Here is a 26,644-nt window from a genome sequence, read left to right as displayed (position 1 = left end):
ACAGCAGCATATCTGGGTACGGAAAAAAAACAAAAAAAAACACATGGTATTGTAATACCTAGTGCAAGAACCTGGATATATGGGATGTCTAGAAGCAGTTAATGCAGTCTGTATAGCCAGGGTCACACTTTAGAAATTCTGCGCATCCTTCAGATTCTAAACCTTAGCAAAAGCTGTAGACAATCCAATCTTTATGAAGACTTAAATAAGCCGAACCTTAAAGCAGTTGTACACAAATGAGTCAGGAATTTAGTTTGCAGGTTTTTACATCCTTGTCATTTCCTTCTTTCTTCAGACTGAGTGCATGGTGAGGGTGTTTAGGAGATTGCACAGGCTTTACTCTGGGGCTCAAACATTTGTCTAAGTATGTGTTGACGTTGGTTAGACAATATATTTGTTTGTGTGAGTCCATGCACATGCAAATGTGAGCTTGATCATTCTCCAGAAAGCCACTCTTTTCTCAATAATACACACAGTGAGACAGCATCCAATGTACCCCATGGCCTAATATCAGCTAATGTCAGGGAGGCTTATAGCTGACTACCTGCTGCTTTACTGGCGAAGGCGAGGGGGAAGAAAGGTAGGAAGGAGGAATGGTTGAAGCAGCGATAAGCATTTAGAAAGAAAATAATATGAATACAAATGAAAAGAGAAAAACACTGTATCAAAAAAGCCGAGCTAAGCAAAAGTGTGACTTTTGGAGGGAGTAATTATAAGGAACGTCCAAAGAAGTAAAAACAGATAACAGTTTTGCAGCAAATTTGTTTTTTTTTAACAGTGCAAAACAGTGAAAAAAAGAGTCAGATAGATGTAGACATGTAGCTGTGTGACAAAGCAAAGAGGGATGGGGTCCCTCTCATAGCATTGTAGCGTTAACCATAATTCACCCTTTTTTACCCTACAGTTATTGTGTATATTTGTGTGGTTTCACCATAAAAAAATAAAAATCACTTACGGAGTGTGGGTGACGTCCAAGTGGAAATATGCACAAAACAAAAGACATTGTTTTAACGCTGATGGTCATGAATTATGCATTGTTTTCTATTACTTTCAAAAAAAGTATATTTCAGCAGCAGTTCATATTGTGTTTGCACATTCTGCTACGGGGGCGCATTTCATCACTCAAGAAGCCAGAAAAAGAAGAAGTATAATATGTGGCAGACATTATTAAAGACTTTCACATACTTGTTTCTAATGCCTATACCATGTGTTTTACATGCTAATTTGAATGTATTGCTAAGTCAAGGCTTGCCCTGCTCAACCGTGTAAACCACTGCATTGTGATTCTGTTCCTGTTTCATATATTTTCATTTGTGCTGTGTGCAGGTATATATTACTCAGTATTGATCCCTGTTTTTTTCAGAGTAGGATTAAAGTAAGAGTAACGCATCTCAAGCTCTGCCCTCGATGGAAACTCCGACATTTGCACCATCCCCACCATACAAGTATAATCTAGCCTTAAAGTCATGGACCGCGGAACACGTTTGAAATTGGTCGGGCCCATCAATACCACCATCCAACATGCACACACATACATAATCCACAGTCAAATTCCACGTATGTGTACACATACCAGGCAACTAAAGCTGATTCTGATAAACCACCTGCGATCCCCTGATCACACAGCTAACTTTGCATCATATGATACAAGCTAAACCCCTTTTAGACACCAGAATGTATTGCTTTTTTAACTGTGGTCCCTCTGCATGATAAATGTGGCTACCAAAAAACGTTAATTAATATTGTTGAATTGATAATTAAAAGTCGGCTATAGACTGAATGTTTTTGTTCCGATGCTCAAGTAGTACTCATGCCCCGGATTTATTTCCACTTGCAATCTTTATATTACAGCTAACACAATAGGTTAGTTTGGAAAGAAACGTCAAACTCACGCCTGCGCTAAATGTTCCCGAAGAAGTGGTAGCGGCTAAGCAGCTAGGTGGAGCAGCAGACCTGTCTTATGAATTTGAGGCTTCCTCAGGGGATTCATCAGTGACAGTAGCTGCAGTTTTAATCTCTTTTGCTAGCGTTGTGCCACAAAATCCGTTATTTCTTCGCCGTTTCATTGTCGGTAATTGGCAATCAAAAGGAGCGTCAGGTGGCGAGCATTTGTGTAGGAAAAGTTTAGTTCAAACTTGACATCACATGACACAATCAGCCAGCTCATTCTTAGACAGAATAATTGATTACGCTCTTATTGAAGAAGGCTGCTGCTGCTGGGGCCATAGTCTACTGCGCATAAAAAAAACAATCAAAGAGTTTCATTTTATTTATATATATTTTAAATTTTATTTTACATGTTTATTGATAAAAAGTAGGTCGGGCCACGGCCCTACCGGTTCCACGGTCCTTGCTTAAAATTATGTAGAACCAATTGTGATTTTAAAAAGTAATCTCATATGTGCCTACACCTGATTTTAGACATAGACATAAGAGTGATGGTGAGTGAAATTCAAAATAAGCATGGATCTAGGTTGTATCAAGTTCATATATTCATATTTTATGCCACGTTGCCTGAAAATGTGGGAGTGCGCTGATAAGGCACAGACAACCCTCTGATTAAATTAGAAATTAGTGTTCCTCTCACCTGAAGGTTTGGAAAACACCAACTTTTTTTATGGGCTGCATATTCAGAAGGTATTTGGCATGCATAAACACATCAGGTGTTTCACCCTAAGACTGCGGGATGAATGAATTAGTAGAGGAAGTGCTCAGTAACACAGACAGCAACATTCTCTGGCTTCTCTACACTTTCATTACAGTTACTCTGCTTACAGAACACATGTTCTGCACTCAGTTTCCAAGATATTATGTAGTTCTTTTTACCCAGAGGGAGATATTTCAGAAACAGAAATGTTATGTCACAACTTACAGATTAATAGGAAAAACTGCTGGTTTTACAATTGTTCAGCAGGCATTACCTGAAACTCTCCACATGTTGGTAGGTCATAAAAAGTTATACTTAAACATGCTGGGTGTCCACAAAGTGCTACAGTACATCCAAGCATAATAATGGAAAGATAAGTGGAAGGAAAACGTGTAATGTAAAATAGATATTAGTACCCTTGAGAGCAATGCAAAGCGTACTCAAAAGGGAGATTTTTTTGTCTTCAGCTGGTGCTGTAAGAGCCAACCCCCATACATGTATCCAGGACATAGTCTACATTCAGATTCCTTTTGTTAAGCCACTTCTAAGCAAGAATTAACATTAAACATATATTTTCTAGTCTAAGGAGAAAACGTACTAAATTACTACTTGTCATTTTATAAAAGACAGTTATATGTATTTCATTGGGAAATCAAGGTCCCAACATCCCAAATAAAGAGAAGAGTAAGTGATCATTTTAGGAGATGAAGATTTCATTTTCCAGCACAGCTTATCACCTGTCGTCCACCACCAAAAGTAGCAGTACCTGGTTTAATCACTGTGGTGTCATTGTGCTTGATTGTCCAATAAACTCACCTTACCTAAACTCAAGGTCAGACAAGCTGGTATTCCTCTTCTTGAACATTTCAAACGCAAAATCACAGGCTGATACTGGCCATGCCATGCTGCACTGATGCAGTAATTTGGGTAAAATAATCCATAATAAAGCCCGGAGTGCATATTGCATATGGCATATGGAAATATTTTCAAGTAGGTCAACATTTCTGTAATTAAAAGCCCTTTTTATAATTAGTCTTGTGTGCCAGTCTTTCTGTTTAATTACCTTGCCATAGTCTTCAAAATCAACAAACACTTTAAGTAGAGAACTCTCTGCACAATTAAAAATTCCTTAATTCACATTTTTCATTGACAATACTTAAATAAATGTTATTTTTAATGATATTCCTTTTTATTTAAACATCCATTTCAATTATGTTAAAAAAACGTATGATTTGTTTGTTTGATATTATTTAGTAACACATTTCTATCCTTTTTTTTTAGAAGTCTCTCAGTGTGGACTTTATTTTTCCAGTGCCCCCTTCAGCGTTTTGGAAAGAGGACTCTAGTGGCTTAAAAGTTTTGACAATCTCAGCGCAGTGCAGTCTCAGTTTGGATTTATGCCAGGATACATTAGAAATATTGCAGATTTCCTGTATCGACTTGGTTTTCAGACATTGTCACAGTAATTCATCCATCCAGAAAACATGCTCAGACAAGCGAAGGGAAAGAAGAGAAAGAGATTCTCTCCACCCAGACAATTCAACCTTGACTTTATCACAGCAAAAACACAGCTTTGTCTAAGCCACAGAGAGAAAGCATTAATATAGACATTAGTCCCAACGTTCTCTCTTTTTAAATTTGTTTAAATAAATACTTTCCAAAAAAATAAACAAGTATATATAATGCAGTTTGTTCAGAATACTGATATAGTAATACAAGCACATAGACATTTAATAAATAAATAAAAACAGCTAATTGTATCTTTGAAGAAGAAATGAAAAAAGTACCATTTATGAGTAAGAAATTCATTACATAGTGGCTGCAGTCCATTTAAATTGAGTGGCTAATTCATCACTGAAATGAAAGTTCGAATTTAATTGATTAAGAGGCTTTCTCATTTCTCAGCTGAAGGTTAAAAAAAAAGTTAAATAATTAACACTATACTAAAGTTTAGTTTTGCTCTAAATCTGATCTCCTCTCTCCCTCCAACATCCATAACCGATGTAATTTTTCTAACATTCTGTAATGTTATTTTTGTGTATGTTATTAAGTGAGGTGATGCTCTGGCACAGGTGTGCAAGTCTGATAAAACCACATGCATTTGTAGCCATCAGTAAATCAATAACAAATGGAGAAAAAAATTGGAATATGGGGCATCAAATCCCTCAAACTGTTGGAGTGGTCTCTGAATGCAAGAAGAACAATCATTGTTATCTCATTTTGTCAAGATGTTGAACAATTTTAACTGACGGTAATACAGTGAATTGAAATATGTAGGTCATTTCTCAAACTTTTCGTGGCCAGGGACCCCTTAGTAGCGGTAAAATCTTTCCAAGGACCCCTTTAGATTCCTCGTGCTGATAGTATTTTTAAACAGCATTTTGTACTGCTAAATACATTATGAATTATGTATGTTTTTAGAAAATAAATATTAATACACCATATACTAGAGATTTGGTGGAGATTAGATCATTATTCTACATAAAGCCAAACTCGATGTAACTGTTGTGATACTTCATAATTTTACTTGATTTGTCTTTTACCTTACTTGATGAAGTGGACAGAGTTAAATATTTGTCCATTGTGTTACTTAGCGCAACCCCAACGCATCCTCAGCAGTGCCTCTTCAGGCCCGACAATATGCGTTTCACGGACCCCCGGGGGTCTGGGGACCCCAATTTGATGGCCACTGCCTTAGAGAACACCGTGGTGACAGCAGTTTTCTTTTCACTAGATGCAACACCCTCAACATTTATTAGCATCCCTTGTAAAGATGTGTAAAAATGCACAATAAATTGATCTTTAGGTGTAGCAGCATAATTTCACACTAAAGAAATTCACTCAGTTTGAGTGAATGCAGTGCAAAAATAATCCAGATTGTAAGAAATAATAGTTTTAACAAAAGTACTGGTGTCACACTTACTTGCACCCCTAACATTCCTTGTCAATAAATCTAACTAAAGATTTTTTTTATTATATATCACTGTTTAAAATGCATGTATAATATTTGGAGTAACATTTATTAGGCAGTTCAAATGTTTTCCTCAAGTAAAAATATGACTAGACAAATGGGCCAATTTCAAGAGACCACTACATTGAGCAAAGGCCCATGTTCATCTTGCTGCCATGTGCAGTGAGTAGGATGATAAAGAAGGTTAAAAAAAAAATAAAAAATGTCAGAATGGTGCTGTAAAGGGCAACACACACTGGGGGCGTGCGTTGGAACGTCAATGCCCCTGACAAGAACACGAAGGCAAATGCCACTATATTCTGACTGTTACTGCTCTTATGCACTAATTTGGTATGTCTTCAATAGTAGGCAAAAATTACAAAAAGGATGAGGACAGATCCGTTTTTTTAGTTAGAAAAGATATATATGACTAACAATATTGTTATTAAAAGGACAATGGCAAGAAAGATACTGCCTGGTGATCAATTTCTCATAAAAATGACCATTCTAATAAGCACTATGGTTTAAGTGAATGTTTTCAAGTTGATTAAAAGATTTACACAGTGAACATTTTGCTGTATAGTAAATTGAGTTTGGAGTAGTGAGTAATGTATTTGTTTCTTACTCTAGCCCACTAGTTGCACAAATGGATAATAGGATTTTTTTTTATTTGTTTATTTTTTTGCATTCCTGGTTTGTTTTTTGTGGTCTGAATCGGTTGATTAGTTAACTTGTATTTTTTTTTTCTGGTGGTTTGGTTTCTTTTCACACTGAGAAAACCTGTTTCTACGCACCATGTAACAATGTCCAATTTGTTACTAGGTCATATAGGGCAGGAGTACCAAATGCAAAGAAGGAAGCAGATATTGTGTTCCAAGCTAGTAGAGAACACAGAGAATTTAAACATATCATTTGTGTGTTTCTCTGTACTATTTCAGGAAAATTATCTGAGAACTATACTGACTGATTCTGAGAAGACATCTTGGAAGTTGCATAGAGCTTTATGCTTTATGGAAAAGAAGCACAGGCTTTGTTTATAGGTTTGTTTACTCTGCAGCATCCCGCAGTGCAACGTAAACCTGGCTACAGGAGGCGTTCGTCTCAAGCCTCTTGGTAGCTGTGTTGGATCAAGGTTGGATCACATCCACACCATATACAAGCCACTCTACAGTCTGTTTGAAACCGTACTGAGACAACCTCCCCCAAAGGGTCTCAGTATGTTTGTTTTGGTCCCCTCTGTTGTTCAGTGGCTGTGTTCACACACAAATGAACCACATTAAGCGGGGAAACAAACCAGAGTTTGTTTTAAACAGACACTAACAACCATTAGGTGCCTTCTAAATGCCAGCAGCTTGTTTGGGAGGGATCACAGAGAGAAGAATTTCAGTCCTATCGCCACAAATGTGTGGTGCTGCTGAAACTTTAAATGGTGCATACTGTACTGATGACTAGTCTTACACCAGTTACACTTGGGTATATCAAAATGTCATGTTGGTACAATAATGTCATACTAGGATATTACTTCAGAATAAAGCACCCTACAAGCTATAATGTATTTCTTGTTTCTGCTCTTGGAACAGTTGATAAATAATACTAAATTTTTCTCTTTGTTTGGTTAAGATATACATGCCTAAAAGTGGTTTTAATAGTAAAAACATTTAAAATATAAAACTATAATAGCTTTTCTAATATTTAACCATAATTATCTACAATATAAAACATTGTAACAGTTCAAATGAAACAATAAAGTGATTATTGTGCCATTTGAAAATATGTCAATTTAAAAAAAACATTTACATTTGTCAGGGAATTTGCAAGTACATCACTTATCCTTTTTTCTTCCAAGTTTGCTCTAACGCCCTAATCTTATCCTTTGGCCATCATCCCCAACCCCCATGACCTGGCAACAATAACCAAGCATAAACAACAGATGTATTGATGAACACATATCAGTTCTGGGACCTAATTGCTATGAAGGGAGCCTAAGAGAGGACATGGGTCCTCTCCTAGGCTCCATAATTTCGATGCATGCACAAAGTATTTTCTACTGCTGTATCAAGCATGACAGAAGAAGAAGGGAAGAGAAATAACAAGGACAGAAAGAAAGAAAAAATTACAAATCCCCGCAACCACCTGGTACAAAAAAAATCCTCCTACGGCTACCATGGGGAAACCTGGGAAACACAACCACAAACACCTTCAGAGAGGCAAAACTAACAATAAATAAATAATAAGCAGTAAAACACCTGCAGCAAGAACATAGAACAAAACTGTTGATACTAATAGATATTACTGGCTACAGGACAAAACAACTGCTGTATAATGAGTCCATTTCTGTGTGTTTGAACATGCAAAATGTGTAAAGTAGGCCTTATCTGAATTGTCCTCAGTGATGGGTACAGAGGGGCACCCTCCAGGGGTGAGAAGCAAGTAAAGAGGACACTAATACCGAAGAAGCCAGCAGTCCCATGGAGCACAAAGGCCAGGCATCCCACCACAGGGTCACCATGCATCCATATAGTATATAGGATAGTTGTGGAGAGACCAGGACAGAGGCCCTGCACCTGTGGAGCAGAGACCCCCAATGAACCAGGGGTGACAACCTACCAGCCCCTCCCGGTCCTGGTCACCCAAAATCTTCTCAATTCAGGTGCAGAATTGAGAGGATCCCTCGCCCCCCATCCACCAGCAGAGAGCCAGCCCAATGCTCAAGAAGAACTAACCCTTAGACAGCCAGCCGGTGCAGGGCAGTACCCTCAGCTCCCCACTACATGATCCCATACTGGCCGCAGGTGGACATTAGCGGGTGCTGTATCATAACTGTTTAATGCTGCTTTATAATTACCTGTAGTTTCTTCCTAACTCCATGAAGTTTTTTTCATTGACCATTGGGTCCACACTCTCTAGTACAAGACCACACTATAATAGAGCTAATTGTCCTCTTTTGATGTGATTTACAGAGCCAGCCTTTTGAAATGGTTAATGCTAAAAAAAAAAGATGAATGAATAAAATCTGCTCTTACTAAGTCAGGTCACGTCAAAAGTACCAGAAAATATAATACCATTTAATCAGGCCCCATGTTAGTCACATTACCTTGAAGTAACAGTAGCAAATAGAGGGAATACAAAGAGCGCTCACTGTTGGCCCATTACGGCTGATCAAATAGAAGATGATAGAACACGTGGAAAAAAAATGTGATGAGACTGCTAAAAGCCTGTTGTGTATCCTTTCAGTATCGAGATAATACAATGTGGAGCAGGCCTTGATGGAAATAGTCCATCCACGCATCTTACATGAGGCAGCGCACGCAGACACCCTCGCTTGAGTAGCCAGTAAAACTGAAAGAAAGTGCAGCAAGGCCTTCAGTCTGAGCAAAACACTTCCTGTGGTGTGCTTCTCTGTCCGCTATCGCTCAGACGCCACAGAAGTTGAAGCATAAGTGTTACTCATAAGGGTAGAAAATAAGGAATTTGCTGTGTTATTTGCCTGTTAAATTGTTTCTTGACGGGAGAAAAAAAAGTTGGATTATGCAGCTTTTCTGTTTTGCCAGCCGTGTGAAGATAACCTCCTGTTGTATTTCACCTTCTTCCAATCAAACACTTGAAAAAGATTTATTTTTTCAGTTTTCAGGGTGAGGACTTTTAAAAGTGTTTTTTTTTTGTTGTTGCTTGAGTGGATGCAGAAGAAAAGCAGAAGACCAAGAGTGAAAGGAAATGGAACAGTGATTGAAGCTTTTTCTTTTTTATATGAGCAACCAAGAAAACGGTTGGTTTAAATTAGACTGCCCAGGTGAAGATAACATAAAAAAGAAGAAAGTCTCCAGCTCTAATCGGTTCCACAGCTAGAAGGCCTGCTTGTCCCCCTGCTCTGTATTTCCACGTGCCATCTTTATGGTAATGCTCGCTGCCGTCAGAGTTCATTTCCACAATTTCCTTGGGCCGACAGAGATATTAAAGCACTGTTTTTTTTTTTTACAGGTACACTCACATTGTATTTCAATTGCATACATGACTCAGGGGACTGAAAGTGAGGTGGAGCACTTAATATGTGCACACGAGACAGAGACAGTTAAGACGAAGGAGTCGGACAAAAACACTGAATAATGTAACGCTTTTGGTACTGGAACACTGGTAACACTTTCCCCAGTCATCTGACTCAATATGTCCCCGAACATTAGCAATTACTTTGCAAGTCATGCACGTTGTCGGTCAAAACAAACTCCTCAGCTCCATTAGAGACTGTTTCATTCACAGCATCAACTCCCTGGCCTAATCAATACTGCCCATGACAAGTCACCAGATCCTCTCAGAGGAATCATTTGTCAACTGAGCGATGGCTGCTGCTATAATGAGAGATTGCAACACGACTCTCAAGGTAAACACTTCTGATTGTTTATTTTACACCACAAATTAGCTTTTCTCTGCACGCTACCCTTTAATAACTTTTAATTTTCTCCACCAGGCCTGCTGCCCTGGTTGACACTAGGCGCTTTATCTCTGTTATGAAGCCCCCTGTCTGGCCCCTCTTGCCCCAGCATTTATTCAGATAGATATTACAGCTGCTGAGCACATGCAACTGAACCAGCCACACAGCCTGCTCTTATAAATCTTTGATTATGCGTTTCAACAAATTGGTGGATGGCTCTCACGGGCATGTGTGGCAGAGATTTCAAAGCAACGATTGAGAAATAACAGGGGAGAAGCCAGTTGGGATGATTTATATCGTGCGATTGGACAATAAAAGTTTTATTTCGCATGTTTTGAGATGCAGCCATACTTAATTTCACAAATAATGCATTTGCATTTAGAAACATCTAATAGCTTTTCTACATGCAAATAAATAATTTAAAATGCTTTAAGTGTGTAAAGGTATCTACAGATAAGATAAAAACATAGAATACCCTTATTAAATTCTAGGTTTATTCGGATTAGAAGATATAATAAATGATCTGGTTGTTTAGCAGGTTGTATTTGTTTTTTAAATCTTAAAGTTTTCAGAACACAGACCACATTCTCATAATTTATTAAGCAAAAACCAAGCCAAAAAGCATAATCTGTACACCTCTGCTGCTTTTGGCAGGTTTAGGGGTTTAAGTAGCAGCCATATGCCGATAATGAGACCTCCGATCACCAAGAAATTAAGCTACCTCTATAAAACCAACAGTTTTGGCAGATCGCTGCTCTGAACCATGCAGGTTTGTTTTACCACCGTGCCAGGAAGGAGTAACATCAGCCATGACCTTCGAGCAAACAACTGTTGCTGCCAGTCAATCTTTGAAGAGTTTTAACGTGATTTCCAAACAGTCTCAAGTAATTTTATTGGGACGAAAAAAAAAAAAGAACTCACAAGTCAGCTGCATTTCTGGCAGCTGCTAATCTTCCTAGAAGTGTCTGTCCTAGTAATTTCACACCAAGGTCAGGCTGAGGCCATCTGTCCAACAGCTAAAGCTTTACCCAAACTGGGTCATGAAACAAGATAATGATCCCAGACGCAGCAGCATATCTGCAGCAGAGGGGCTGGCAACAAAGCTAAAAAAAAAGAAAAAAAAGAATAAGGAGTTGCAAAGACCAGACTCAAGCTGATTCAAAGGTGAGCAAAAATAAATGTCAAACTTCTAAAAGTTAAACCCTACAAATTGGCCAAAATTCCTCTTCAGCAATGTGAGAAGATGATGAAGTCATACAGAAAACTACCACTCCAGTTCATTAAATCATGGAGTGCATCTAATATTTGACACACTTTCCATTTTGTCTTCTGTCTTTCTTCAAGAAAAGGTAACTGTGTGGAATTGCTCCATTTTAGTACACCTGTGTTTACCTTAAAATTATTTTGAAACCCGTTAAATTCGTTCTTGTGTTGGTTTTGCTAAAAGTTACACTAGAGTGAGTAGTTTTTTTTTGTTGTATCCTGATTCTATAACACTGTACATACACAGATACCTTACTTCAAATTCCTGTAAGTTTATGTTTTAAACAAGTGCAATAAATATATTCAGTCTAAAACATTGAACTTCAAATAGGGATGTTAAACTGAATCTTTGATATTTACATGCAATGGAATAAAAGGCAGCATTTGTTTCCTTAGTGTCTGACAGTAAAACAGACTGAACTGGATTTTTCGTTTTGTTTGTTCTAAGTCAGGTAGGATTAGCAAAATAAATTATATATGATTTTTTTTCTAATTCAAAAGATTACAAACATTCGCTTAGTGTCTGTAAAAAATGGCTTTTTAATAGTATGACTTGGGTTAAACGTTTTAGGTATCCTTCCACAGGCTTTTACCAGTAGGTTACTGGAATTGTTGCCCATTCTTTCTCACAGTACTGGTGTAACAAAGTCTAGTTTGCACGCATCTTTTCAGCTCTTCCAAAGGACTCTCTATGGTACTGCAATCAGAGCTTTGTAAAGGACACTCAAAAACCTTAGCGCTGTTTTTCTTAAACTGCCTTGTAGCTCTGGCAGTACCCTGAAGGTCATTGTCAGTCTGATAGAGCCATCTGGGTTACCTGATGTCTTTAGTTTCCATCAATATTTCCACATAATGTCATTTTCTCACGATGTCATCTATTTTGTTTAGTGCACCAGTCCCTCTTGCAGCTAAACACCAAGGTGAAATAATGCTCCCACACCTGCACTTTGTAGCTGAGATGCGGTTCTTAGGCTTGCGTGTTTCTCTCCATGTCCTCTAAATGTAACAATAGTCATTATGAACAAAATGTGTCAATTGTAGTATCATCATACCACAGGGCATATTTCAGGGATTATGGTCATTATGTTTGAGAGCATTTTACGGAAGAAAACTCAACCTTCAGTCATTAATGACTAGACATGTTGCCCTGACATATGAAGGTCCTGGAGAGACTCCTGTTGGTACACCTGAGTAAGTATTTAGGACTATTAGGTCTATTAGGACCCCCTGCAGTTTGCTTATAGCCGTGGAATTGGAGTTGAAGACACCATCATACACCCTCTTCAACAAACCCACTATCTGCTGGAGAAAGCAGACAGCACTGTGAAGATCATATTCTTTGATTTCTCCAGTGCATTTACTACAATTCATCCTGATTTGCTTTGTCAGAAACACCAGAAGACTCAGGTGGAGGCCTCAACAATCACCTGGATCAGAGACTACCTGACAAACAGACCACGGTTTGTGAGACTGAAGGATATTGTGTCTAACCAGGTGGTCAGCAACACAGGAGCGCCACAGGGTGCCCTCTCACTGTTCCTTTTCACTCTACATTTCAGCCTTCCAGCAAATGTCCGATATCTGTCATCCACAGAAATACTCAGATGACTCTGCAGTTGTCGAGTGTATCAGAGATAGACAAGAAACTGAGCATAGCGAGTTGGTGGACCACTTTCTGGTATAGTGGGAGAATAATCATCTCATCTTGAATGTGACCAATACAAAGGAGTTGATAGTAGATTTCAGAAGAAACAGAGTTAGCTCAAACCCTATATCCATCATGGGAAAAGAAGTGGAGGTGGTTGAGGAATAAAAATACCTTGGTGTTCATCTGGACAACAGACTGAACTGGAGACGCAACAGTGTAGCCATCTATAAGAAGGGACTGAGCAGATTGTGCACCTTGAGGAAGCTAAGGTCATTCAAGGTTTGCAACAAGATGTTACATATCTTCTATATGTCTGTTGTTGAGAGTGTAATCTCTTCTACCATCATCTGTTGGGGCAACAGCTAAAAAGGCTTATCAACCTGCCAACAGCCATCACTATCCACAATAACTCTTTGAAGAATTTGTATCAATTGGAGTTACAACAACATTTAATTTCCCTTTGGGATCAATAAAGTATATTTAAATTTGAATAACATTTTTAATTTACACACCATAATATAGTATTTTATGTTACTTTTCAACTAATGGTAAATGATAAATGGACTGAACTTGTATAGCGCTTTTATAATGGCTTCTGCCTCGGTGAGTTGCCTTTCAGCCAATAGCAGTACAGGATGCATTTCACTGTGGATAATGCACTCTCCTACCGGATTCAGCTTGGATCGTCAAAAGGTCCTTTATTTTTATCAAGTAAAATACAGTACACTCACAAGTGTGCCTTCAATTAACTTATTAAATGTTGGGAATTAATCAGATGAGATCTAGAGTATCTATCTATCTATCTATCTATCTATCTATCTATCTATCTATCTATCTATCTATCTATCTATCTATCTATCTATCTATCTATCTATCTATCTATCTATCTATCTATCTATCTATCTATCTATAAACAACAGAAAAAAAACATCCTTAAAAATGATCTCTCTCTTTGTTCTCATATTTAGCAAAAATAAATGATTTTGGCATTCCTACCTGAGGTTTAACAAGAACGGTATTTGCTGATGGGTGATGTTTTACAGGCAGGAAAAATGTTGTCTTTTTGTACAGTGTAAGGAAATCTCTGGTTTCTGTAGCTATGGCTTGGCAAATATTAGGCAAACATATTATATTATCTATGTATTATGGGAGTACATTGTACTTTAGTGTCAAAAGTTATTGCAGACAAAAAAAAAAAATGTAAGAAAAATAAATTAATCTGCTGTGATAGACTGGCGACCGGTCCAGGGTGTACCCCGCCTCTCGCCCATTGACAGCTGGAGATAGGCACCAGCACCCCTCATGACCCCAACAGGGAGAAGCGTGACAGAAAATGGATGGATGGATGGAAATTAATCTGGATGGAAACTGGGGGAATAATATGTTCTTTCTATATGCTACTAGATTTGAGCAACACTGATTCCCAAAAACATTTAATTGAAAGTTAACTAAGAAAATCTAATTATTTTTAATAATTGGTTTTGTATTTTTTTTCTTTTGGTAGCTGTTTTTATTAAATGCCAAAAATATAGTATCTTGCAAATTGCATGCTGTTCATATAAAGCAATTCTTGATACTAAAAGACTGGCATTACTTTTGTCAAATGCAAAGACTTTTTCCTCTTCTATACATCACACAGTGGTATTTCCTTCCTCCTTCCCAGTCTTCTTTTATCCACTCTGACACCTTTTCAGCTTACCCAGTATGCTGCAGCAATTTTTATCTCCAGCCTAAAAAATAAAAAAAAAACACCTCCTTTGTGCACTGTACTGGCACCCAGTGGCTGCTCACATACAGTTCAAAGCGCCACTGTTACTTCTAATCTGACAATGCTACCAGGGGTTTACTACCCTGTGATTGCTCAGTGTGAGAGACCGTTAACAGTCTCATCCTCAGCTTTTGCTTCACTGTCCGCCCCTCTCTGTGGTAAACTGACCATTGCTCTGTCATGTCTGGACTTTTTTAGCCACTATTCAGGTTGGATGCATTTATTCTCTGGTGTCTGAGTGGAGAAATATATTTTTTTATTTTTTTTTATCTGTGAGAGCCCAGCTGAGAATTTATGTGATTCAGCTTTTTGCCTGCCTGCCCTACAAGATCCTGCATTTTGTCCAAAGAACCCACGCAGCAATGAATCCAACTTAGCTAAAAAAAAAATGTGCAAGCTATTTATAACATATATTGTTTTGTTTAGATTTGTACATAATTGCTACACAAATATGTATTCCCCCCATTTTTTATTTGCAGCAATGTTAAACGCTCATAAATGCTACGGGTGAAGTCTGTTTTATGACATGGCGATAGAGCAGCCTCTGGTGGTTACATTTATGATTATGTTTGGCCCCCTTCTCCGCTGTAAAGTCAAGTATTTATTGATTATCACATCCCAGGGTTCAGACTACATGACTCCTGACTTTGGTTTAAAACGGCCAACCCATATCTGCTGTAATTAAACTTTAATGATTAAGTGTTCGTAATTTAACTGCATCCTAGTCATTTAAAACATGCTTTCATCTTTCTGAACCTCAACCCTTTCATAAATCTGACAGTATTTCCAATATATAATGAATCGTCAAACTACCATAAGGATTGTTTGTTTGTGATCATAAACAGCATAAGCATCCTGCAAACAAAACAACCTAACATGGATGTTACAAAGAAAACCCGTTGATTTATTCCTTCTTTTTTTAAACTTAAAAACTAAATTGGGCTTTCAGATGTGTTGCGAAAGTTCTAAATAGGAGCCAAACGAGTTTTTCAAAGTTTTGACCTGAAAAGGTTGCAAACACTCAATTAGCAGCTGAGGCAGAACAGAAACTGTGATAGCCTTTGTAAGCTTGGCACCAATGATTGGTATTTTAATCCAGTTCTCTTTTCCTCTGGGAAGTGGGAAGAAATCATTTGTGTTTTCTTCCTGCCACAAAGGTACATTCCAAGTGAGTCAAGAAAAAGAGCATCCAACCAGGATATGTCTCACACTTGCCGAAGCATATTTATCGTTATAAGGGTCTGCAACACATTGATAACTTTAATAAACCCATCCATTTAATATCCATTTAACATTGCGGCTGAATAGTAAATGTGTCGACATGCAAATAGCATATGTGACAAAATTACTGCGCGATAGCTCTCCTACATGTTTGAAAACTGAGATGCACAGGTTCAAGATGACACAAACTGGGACAGAAAAAACATACCCACTTAGAGTATCATTAGGGATTCTTGGCAGGCTCAAACAGCTTTTTCTTAAGTGTTTTTTACACTATCAACCAATTGGAGGAGGGAGCAGCTGAAAAGATAGGACTGTAGGAAACAGAAAATCCCAGAAAGGTGTACTGCTGGGTTTGGGGGCTGAGTGCACAACAAACAATTGTCACAGTCTGTCTGCAGGTAGAAATATTGAAGTCAACGTCTGGCTGCGATAAACAAAAAAAAAAAAAAAAAAAAAAATGGATGTGAGACTTAAGGTGTTGTTTGCTGTAGCAACGAGATGTGCTTTAGTGTTTTAGTGAATCATTGCTTGAAATTATATAAAAAGAGCCATGAAATGAAATTGTACTTGCATATGACTGAAACAGACATATTGAAAAAGAGAAAAAGTTTAAAAAAACAACAACTTTGTTTTCTAATTTAAATAAATATGTTTTTTCCAGTGTTTGACTCAACGAAGATGGGAGGCCGGTCCTGTCAAATGGGTGTGTCCGCTGCCTTTAATGAGCACCTGCTGGTACTGGAAATGCAATAGAAATATCCAAAAAATATACATTTTTTTATTTGACTGCCAAAAACCTAAATAATATAAAGATACAACAAAGAAGAAACTAACAATATTTCAGTTACAAACTATTCAAACCAGCCATCCCTGTTTGGACTTTTTTTCATGCCAACTCAGTTGAAGCCAGGTTATTAAAATTACAAAAGGACTTTATATTGACACTACAGCAGGGAAAATAAGTTTGTGACACATCAACATTTTTCTCCATCAGTACATAGAGCTGCTTAACATATTGAATGTGCATCTCAATTTGTGAAATATTCCAATCACAAACGACTGCTTGAATGCAATATTTAGGAGGCCATTGAATTTTAAGTGCCATGCATGCAAATTCTGCACGCCTATAATATATGTGGCCTGTTGAATGGACTTTGGCTGCCCTTGATGCCCACAGCCGAGTGCGGCTGAGATGCTAGAGCTCACAAAGAGTGTTGGGAACATTGTAATATAGGAGAGAAGATAGAAAAGTGTCAGGCTTAAAATATAGCTTAATATTAATCAGTATTATCCTAGAAACATTCAGCAAGTGTCTCAGTTTCATGTTTTCCTGATAGTGCGCCAAGTTATTAGTATATTTCTAATTGGTCTATTGATATGCAATTCACACCAAATGTGTTCATTTATAATGACCACATGGACAAAATTAGATACAACAAGGCACAGAGGTCAGGGAGTTTGTCCTGCAATTGGTGGGTTGCCGGTTCGATCCCCCGCTCTGACTGTCTCTGTTGTTGTGTCCATGGGCACTTCACCTCCATTGCCTGCCTGCTGGCGGTGGTCAGAGGGCCTGGTGGCGCTGGTGTATGGCAGCCTCGCCTCTGCCAGCCTGCCCCAGGGCAGCTGTAGCTACTAACATAGCTCACCACCATCAGGGTGTGAATGTGTGTGTGAATGGGTGGATGACTTACTGTAGTGTAAAGCGCTTTGGAGGTCGTCAAGTGCTATACAAGTACAAGCCATTTACCATTTGATATTATTAAAGTCGAGCACATCTTGTCAGTTTAATCATTTTGGCTTTCCCCCCATTGGCTATAAGTTCTAAATTATTGTTTAAAACTATTTCTATTTTGAAAGATTCACGGTGGATTATACACTGTTTTTGATTGTTTGGACAGGAGGTTTGTTTTTTATATTTCCTGTGTACAAATCAGTATAATTTGCAGTTGCACTCTAAATAGCTAGAAACTGAATTGTCGCTTAAATATACTTTATTAGCAAAATTAATTCAGCGTTTATCTTTGGCGTAATGTAGCCAATTGTTGGCAAAGATAAACTCTGTTATGGGTAACCCTATTTTTGAATGGCCACAGCAAAGTGTCTAAAGATCAGGAACTCCTCTGAGCATGTCAAGGACAGGCCACTTCTAGGCTTGAAAATCCATACAGCTACAAATCATCTGGGCCCACACGCCTTCTAAAGGTTCTTTGAGCCACAGCCTGAAAGCTGGCTGATTTAGTTTAGCAATCAATATGTTTTCTGTGAGCATAAGCCACGGTAATCTTTTTACAGCACCTCTCCTCTCGCTCTTTCCTCTTATCCTTTGGCCTTGTAACCCTCAGTCCTAACCATCCGCCTATGATTGCTTCAAGAAGGGTTTGTGGTTAGAGCAAGAAAAGGGGGCGCGACAGGAGAAAAAAAAACTGGATATCAAGAGTAGTGAAGCTACCAGCCCCAGAGTTTATGTGGAACAAGTACTAAACCTTTGCACATTTTGTGAGACTTGGTTTCACAAAAATGGATTAGCGGAAATGAGTTGTATCTGCTTGCTTTGCTTTCAGAATGCAGTGAGAATCTTTTTAATATGAATCTCAAGTTCCTTCAGCTCAACAAATATGACATATATTCTAATCTTTGAGGTGGCAGGACAAATAACCTTAAACCTTCATATTCACTAAAAAGGTCAGGTAAAAAGTATAAACTACATCTTTGGGGCTGTGCGAGATAGCCGGAGAGCATTCTATCCACAGATAAAGCCTCGACTCCAACCTGAGAGCTTCTTGCTTCTTATAATTTCCATATTACATGTATGTTTTCGTATGATTAAAGTGACAGTTCTTCAAGTTTTTCTAAACTCAGAGCTCTAATAAAAATATTTTAAACTATTGTTCAAAACTGCAAAAGATCCAGATACTGTGACAGGTACACTGGTCTTGAGAACATCAAACACAACCTTAGGGTTCCTGTAGAAGTAAAAGTGTTTGTTTCTTTGCCCTTAGGGACAACAACTACATAAAGGACTTTCCACAGTTAGCCGATGGACTCATGGTCATCCCCTTGCCAGTTGAGGAACAGTGTCGGGGAATCTTGTCAGAGCCATTGCCCAACCTGCAGCTTCTATCAGGTAACAAAGGATTTACTGAGGTTTTGGTAATGTGTTGCTCGTATCCATATTTTCCTTTTAAGGCAACTAAAGTCAGTTCAGTTTATTAGTTATACATCTACTGGATTACTGGGATCCAGTTGTAATGTCGGGCAGTAAAAACATAAAGCCATTGGAATCTGCTGTATGAATGTTCATCTGAAATCTAACATGTTAAACTGAAGAGCAGTGATTTACAGAAAATGCATGGCCAGCTGTTTTCCTTGAAAATATGTCATTTAAACTCCTGCAAAAGCACTACTAAATGTTATTATTGTAAGCAGATGCTAAACCAATTATGTTATGGACAAACTGTTAAAGCTCAGACATTCAGAGTATTTAAAATAAGTGTCATATAGCTTTCTTAGAATTACAGGAAAACACAGTAGTACTTGGCATATCTAAGTTAGTCAAGAAATAAAACATTCTTTAAAAAAATATTTATTTGTTTTGCACTGGAAAGCCTAAATCTTTTGCATCTCTTTTTATCGTAGTCAGGAAGTGGTACCTAACAGAAAGCACAGGGGTCGAGTTGAGATTAAAAATCCCAAGCAGTTTTTAGGAGATATTACTCCTTGCTTTTAAAGTAAATAAAGCTACGGAGCTATAATTTAGCAGCTGTCCTTTTGAGATTTATGTGTGGTTTTGAAAGAAAGGAGCAAACCATTTAAGAAATGTAACCTTTAGCTCTTTGCCTTTGGAAATAATATTACATCCTTTGCTACTTGTTCATAGTGAGAAACTTTGCCAGGGGTATTGAGCATTTGCCTAAATTGCGAACACTGTCCTATGATTTTATCCTGTTTGTTCCATTTTTTAAAGTTCCTACCATACCTTTTTTTGGACAGAGTCAGCAAGACGTTTGTCTCATACCTCCACCTCTGCTGCCTAATCCCTCCATTAGCTAAATTGCCGCTTGGTCCACACTGATCTCTAAGATCTTTTGCTGGGGATCCGCTTTCACCACAATTGGACACACACAAGTACAGAAAGTAAATTGCCCTTTTCTTCCCAGTGCACGAATGTCTCGGGTGTAAATCACTTCAGAGAGGCAAAAGGTCAAGATACCTGTGAGCAGTTTCTTTATTTATTTTCCCTTGCTCTTCACTTTTGTAGCTTTACTTCTAAACCGGTGTGAAAGTTGGGTAATTGAATTGCACTGAAAGCCAAGATTGCTCGATTCTAATGTCAGCAATCCAATTGGAGTTCAAGCTGCACCATATATCACCATTGATCCAGGAGCAGCTGGGTTGTGGGCTCCGATGATAAATGATGTTAAGGCAATATAGGGTTGTAATGGCTGTGCAATAAACCTGTAATGATGAAAATAAAACAATGGATTCTATTACGGTTTTCATTTATCATTAACTTCTGCCTCTCCTGATGAGTCCGGCCCAGTAATCTGTTTAAAATACTTATGTTTACGGCATGTGCCCCTTTTATCTTCAGTTCGGTCTCCTTCCCATTTCTTTTTTCATCAGGGGATGCCCAGTTCAGTGAAGCGGTAGGCTATCCAATGGTTCAACAGTGGAGGGTGCGCAGCAATCTGTACAAAGTCAAACTCAGCTCCATAACCTTATCCACAGGTCAGTGACTGAAAAATATCTGGATTTCATTGTTTATCGCCTGACGAATGTGAAAATCAATCAATGCCTAAAGGAAATGGGATGCCTCTGCTTTTTATCAGCAATCTGGAAATCAATGTACTTTTGTTCAATCTCGTTATTTATTTGGTAGAATTTTCTAAGGTGCTCAAGACGCTGTCAGGTGAGAGCACACGTGAGGAGCTCCTGGCTTTTCTCCAGCAGTACGGCAGCCATTACGTGTCCGAGGCCCTGTATGGCTCTGAACTCAGCTGCAGCATCTACTTCCCAAGCAAGAAGGCCCAGCAGCAGCTCTGGCTGCAGTACCAGAAAGGTGAGTGAGACTTAAATAGACGCCAAGTATCCACACGCCTAATTTGGGAGGGGATGGGTGTAGAATTTTTGTCACACTGTTTACTATGTTGCCATGTTGGTTGACTTATCTAAAGGATTTGTTTTGTGCTTGTATAAATGTGAAGAAATGAAGCACATTTTGTGTCAAAAAATATGTCCCCCTGCCTTGTACAATGTGCGTATTGGGATGGGGGATGTAGAATATGGAGTTTGCTCTTACGTCAGGACAGAGTAAGTTGCTTTTGTCTTGGAATTAGTCCATCCCTAGCCATTTTGGCAAAATTGCATTGTGGTGCTGCCACCACCGACCCCCGCACCCCCTACTAAGTAGTTTAGAAAAACAAAACAGTATATTATACATCATGTAGCATTGTTCTACAGCACACATGGATAAATACAGATAAAACAAAATACCACAAAAATAAAAACAGTATTGATAAACAAGTGGCACAATTCAATTTCAATCCAACTTCACTTTATTTCAACAGCCAATCAAAAAAATGTATAAAGGCAATAACAATCAACAATATATCCTATAAAATACAACATAACTAAAACATATGCAAAATCAACTGCAACATACACAACAAAATATACACAAAATAAAATATAACAAAACCCTGTGGAGACATCACAAAATATAGATATAGAGAAAATAGAGAATTGCTCAAAAAAACTAAATGCGATATATGATGCATAATGTAGCAATATCCTACATTAAACATTAGGCCCTATAAATTGTAGAGAATGTTTTAGATTTTATCAGGTCCTCTAAGAATGCTTTTTATATTTTATCAGTTAAATCAGATGGTCTGTCAGCAGGCTCTAATAATAGAGCTTTTACCTCACTGTGCCGTGTTGAGGTAGAGCGAATAGGACCGGTTGTTACAACATCCCTGGAGTCTGAGTTAGACATGTCTTCAAGTGGCCCGGGTTTTGAAGATGCAGGTCTTAGAAAGTTAAGAAACACGTCTGAAAAGGAATGAATAGTATTACTGGTAATACGCCACATTAAGCATTCCCTGTAGCACTCTGAACACAAACAGCAAGCGTAAACTGTGCTTAAATTGTAACAGCTCAAATTGCAGTTTAATTTTAACACGTACTTATTCTCATTTACAGTTACAGGAAGGGGTGGGCAATATTGATATTGTAATTTAGGACTAGATGTAGTCTTAGATGTTGATTGTGATAATATGGTGATATGGGATAGGCCCACTTGTCTTTTCCAGGTTATAAAAGCTACATTAGACTTCATGTCATTTGGTGAACTTGCCAGACTGTTCTAGCAGTTATATTATTATTTACCTTATCCACTATTAGATCCAAATTACTGGTAAAGATGTATCAAAAATCTCATCTGGTAAATATCTTGTAAAATCAGCATTAGCCGAGGAAAGCCTGTTTCTTTCTATTGGGTATTGTTTATTTGGATCATGTTTATTTGTTAATATAAAATTGCTCATGACATGATTATTCTGGATCATAGCACTCATTTCTGGTCTAATGTTGGATCTCAATAAAATAAAATAAAAACATTATACCTGGCTTCATAGGCAGACAGTGGATGGTGCTCTATGAAGCTGGGCATAAAGCTATTTCAACTTCCCCTAAGGTGAGAGTCACTGATGGTAACCCTTGCTACAGACTATTATTTAACTAGCGATGTTTACTCTGTTATCCTCCAACGTCAACTAGTTTAGCTAATAGTCCACTTGCTGCATGTAATTTTCTGCTCTCCCCACTTTCTGCTCCAATTAAGCTAGCTAGCAACAAAACGTTGTGTTGATTTCCAACAAACACCTAATTACCTCTGTGCTTTTCCTGTTTTGCCTCATCTTTACTTCTTCCTTCCCTGAGCGGCAGCAGCTTTGGCTTTTTTTTTTTTTTTTGTTGTTGACACAATTCCAACTTAACTTCTTTCCTTTAAACAGACTGTAGAGTGATGAACGTGGCCAGCTGGTTGATGTTTGCATATAAGTGTCAGCGGCGCTCTCTCCTGGGTTGATGCTGCTGGGTGCTTGTTACACTAAGCTGCACTCTCTGTGCGCTGACTGGCCAGCAGAAAACTGTGCACTCTTGAAAGAGTTCCTTTGGACTAATAGTCTTTTATAGGTTATAGTGGGTTAAGCTAATTTTAGGAAATAATGGTATGCTATATATAGTAGCGTAAGTTGTAGGCTGTTGGTATAAAAAAAAAAAAACAATAACAATAAAACATAAAACTGGCCCTTGGTGCACCCCTATGAATCCACGGCACCCCGAGCGTTTGACTATAATGCCTATAGTCAGGGCCGGCTCTGAGTTTTTCCCTCCATACTAAATGATCACCTGACCATTTAGGGATTATAGTTCAATGCTCTACGCAATTCCATGAATGCCAACAAATGGTCAAGTAAATATTAGCTGAATTACCCAAAACATGTCCTCCACTCTGAAGCACTTTAAGCAGCATGCATGCTTGGGTCATTGAATTTCCATGTGCATAGTATATCATAAAATCAGGTAAGGTAAGTTCTGAGTAGTACTTACTTAGATTACAGACAACGGTTCCTATACGTAGTAAATTACAAAATTACGTAACATGTCCGATAAACTTATTGCTGAAGATCATATTAGCGTGCCACAGAATAAGATGCATAAAAAAGTGATGCTGAAATGTTTAATACTTAGAACCACATTAGTATTTGCATGCTACTGAGATAGAAGTCAAATATGTATGAGTGACATATATAAATATATATAAATAAAGGATATAAATAAAGTAAAATATGTATGGATTTTTCTTTAGGAATGTCAATTGTACTGGCATTAGTAGGTGGGTGAATGAAGGTTAGCATGTTTGTTAGTGTGCAAAAATAGCCAAAACTGGTGGAAAGATGGAGCATGGCAAAAAAATGAAGCAAAGAAACTTGTTTTAGATTGGAACAACTTTTAACACAGCGCTCTACTGTCACTTTATTCCAAGTCAAGAATATGTATGGAGAAGAGAAAATGTTTTTTTATGGGTTGAATCAATATCATGAGTCAGTGTGTGGTGTATAAGAAACTAAAAAGGGCATTTCATATTATCTTTGATGGAATCAGCAAAATAGAAAAGCACAATTCCTTTTTGATCAGGCTTTTTCTCCAACTTGTTTTTTCGTGATTAAAAATGGTGCTTCTCAATCCAGTTATTCATCTATTGTGCCTAGGCATTCATTATGTATCTCCTTGTTTGACAAATGGTAAAGGAAAACATTCAAAGGAGTGATATAAAAGATGACCCTGTAATAGATTGACTATGTATCCAGGGGTAACCGGCTCACTGATAGCTTAAATCTGTCCCTCCCTCGAGTAGGAAAAGAAAAACATGCAATCAAAATGGTTGGAAGGATATAAAAGACGTTTTTCAAGTTCACCAGTATGTGCTCTGCAGATACCTCCATGGGCCAGATTTTCTTTTTTGCTAACTAATCAGGAGAAAAAAAAAATCTTTCCACCAAATATTTGTGACTACAGCATATATTTTTGTTTTTTTTAAGAAACAGTCTTGCATTCAAAATTGACTAATAACTACTAGTAAATAACACATTTTTATATACTATTCCTAGCAAAAAAATAAATAAAAATAAAAAATAACATACAAAACATTAACCCTCAATATACGACAGACGCACCAAAGGTACAATTCAGCCCCAAGTCATTCATGCATACCCTTGGCAGATTTAAAGTAATCGATTTTGTTTATGAGTTAATTCTTGAGACTGGAAATAATAGTAACATTCTGGAGTAGAAGTTAAAATCTTGACTTGAATCTAATAGACAATCTGTGAAGGGAGCTAAAGATTGGAGTCATGGTAAAGAGGGCTTTCAACCCTAAATACTTACATACAAAAAACAAATTCTCAAAATACCAGTGAAAACATGCAAAGCTTTTATCAGCAACAATACGTGTTTGATGGCTGCAATATGACTAGATTTTTCCAATGATTATTGAGAAAGGTATGAATAACTTTTTAGAATGTAGATAAAAACTGTTTTTTTTTTGTTTGTTTCAGAAACACTAGATTTTGGGAGGCCTGTGTCTATTGCTATTTGGAACAAACCTGTTGGTTGAAATTACCATTTTAAATTCAAATCTGGTAGGTGTGTAGATACTTTAGGATTAACTGTAGTAGTGAAAATGTATATTCTAAAAACAAATGTTATGAATGTAACACAATGAAAACTACTCCAGATTATTTGGTTTATTGGTTCATAATGTTTATTGCACTCTGGATTATCAACAATACAAACATGAATTTGGTTACACTGATGAACAACATGGGGGTTTGGTTCACTTTAAACAAATTGCTTTTTAATAAATCAGTTGTATGAATAAACAAGTCTGCATATGTCATGAAACAGAACATATTTATGTGAAACACTCAACTCACCAAATGGACACAAGGACACTTGACTTTTCAAGCATTTTATGCTTTTTTTCCTGTAACTGTTAGTCTTGATAATTCTGTTACTACTTTAAGTGATCACAAAACATTTTATGGTAATAATGACATGCAGTTGATAAGCATATTAGATCAAAATGTATTTTGTGCTGAGGTGGTCTTGAATAAAATACATAAGCAAACATGTAACAGCACAAAGAGAATGGCAGAGACAAACCTGACCCTATACCTACTTAAACTGCACCACTCTGGCTTATCTTTAGTTGCATTTGCCAACCAAATTCTGTGCTATGCATGTTTTCATTTTATTTGTATAGCACACAGGGTTAAATATGCAGAGTAAAGATTAGCTTGGGAACATTAACTTTAAGATCTGAGCCACTGTGGAATATGCTCTAATGAGCAAACATAGGTTCAGGAACGCAGATTTACTTTCATTAATACAGATTATGATAAACGGTGTACTGACACTGAGTCGTCTAAGGGATCAAGATCCACTAAGATTTTAAGAGGTTCACCTTTCAGAATCACTAAGATGTTCCATCGTACCATTACTGTGGTTCAAAGGCATTCTTAATGATGTGTGCACGAAAGGACCATAGTGACCAGATTTTCCTTCAGTGGTATGGAGAATCCCTCGCTGTGGATTGCAGGCCAGCTGGCCCGATGAAGGCTCCTATATTTTCCTTCTTTGTCATTTTATAACAAATTTACTAACAATGAGTAGCATATCTGTAAATCAGTAAATTGTAGGCTGGCTAAATGAGCAGATAGCCCAACTAATAAACCAGCTAGTTATAAACTGTTACATTTTGTAACTCTTTAAATAGCAAAATGTATTTTTGGATATGTTTATATAAACATAAAATTAATTAAATTTTACAGATATAATTGTAAACAATATATTATCTAAGCAGTATTACGAATAAGTTTAAGGTGCATATCATGTTACACATTTGTTAGAAAATTCTTTTGTGAATACAGTATAATTGTGACACTTTAAGGATATATATCGTGTGGCTCTCCTGTCGACTCATGCCTAAACGTTCAATAGTTATAAGCAACTAAATAGGTTTTATGGTCTAATTTTAAATTTGTAAATCAGCAAATAACATAATTCAGAAACACATCCCCAAATACAATGTAGGTAATAAATAAAATCGTAAGGGAACTAAGGAAGCTTGCTACAGTAGGGACAAACTGGTTTGT

General features: G+C 37.5%; 1 protein-coding gene across 1 annotated transcript in view; it reads left to right on the top strand.

Annotated features, from left to right (window-relative positions):
* The window catches only part of LOC105934496 (astrotactin-2), a 160,208-nt gene that overhangs the window by 54,078 nt on the left and 79,486 nt on the right, over window positions 1–26,644 (top strand). Inside the window, exons 4-6 of the mRNA XM_036140219.1 lie at window positions 18,926–19,050; window positions 20,550–20,654; window positions 20,806–20,985. Of these exons, the coding sequence (XP_035996112.1) occupies window positions 18,926–19,050; window positions 20,550–20,654; window positions 20,806–20,985 (410 nt within the window). The remainder of the gene's footprint in view (window positions 1–18,925; window positions 19,051–20,549; window positions 20,655–20,805; window positions 20,986–26,644) is intronic.

Source organism: Fundulus heteroclitus, chromosome 8 (assembly GCF_011125445.2).
Source record: "Fundulus heteroclitus isolate FHET01 chromosome 8, MU-UCD_Fhet_4.1, whole genome shotgun sequence".
Taxonomy (NCBI): domain Eukaryota; kingdom Metazoa; phylum Chordata; class Actinopteri; order Cyprinodontiformes; family Fundulidae; genus Fundulus; species Fundulus heteroclitus.
The sequence above is the reverse complement of the archived record's forward strand: the minus strand, read 5'-3'. Positions and strand labels throughout refer to the sequence as shown.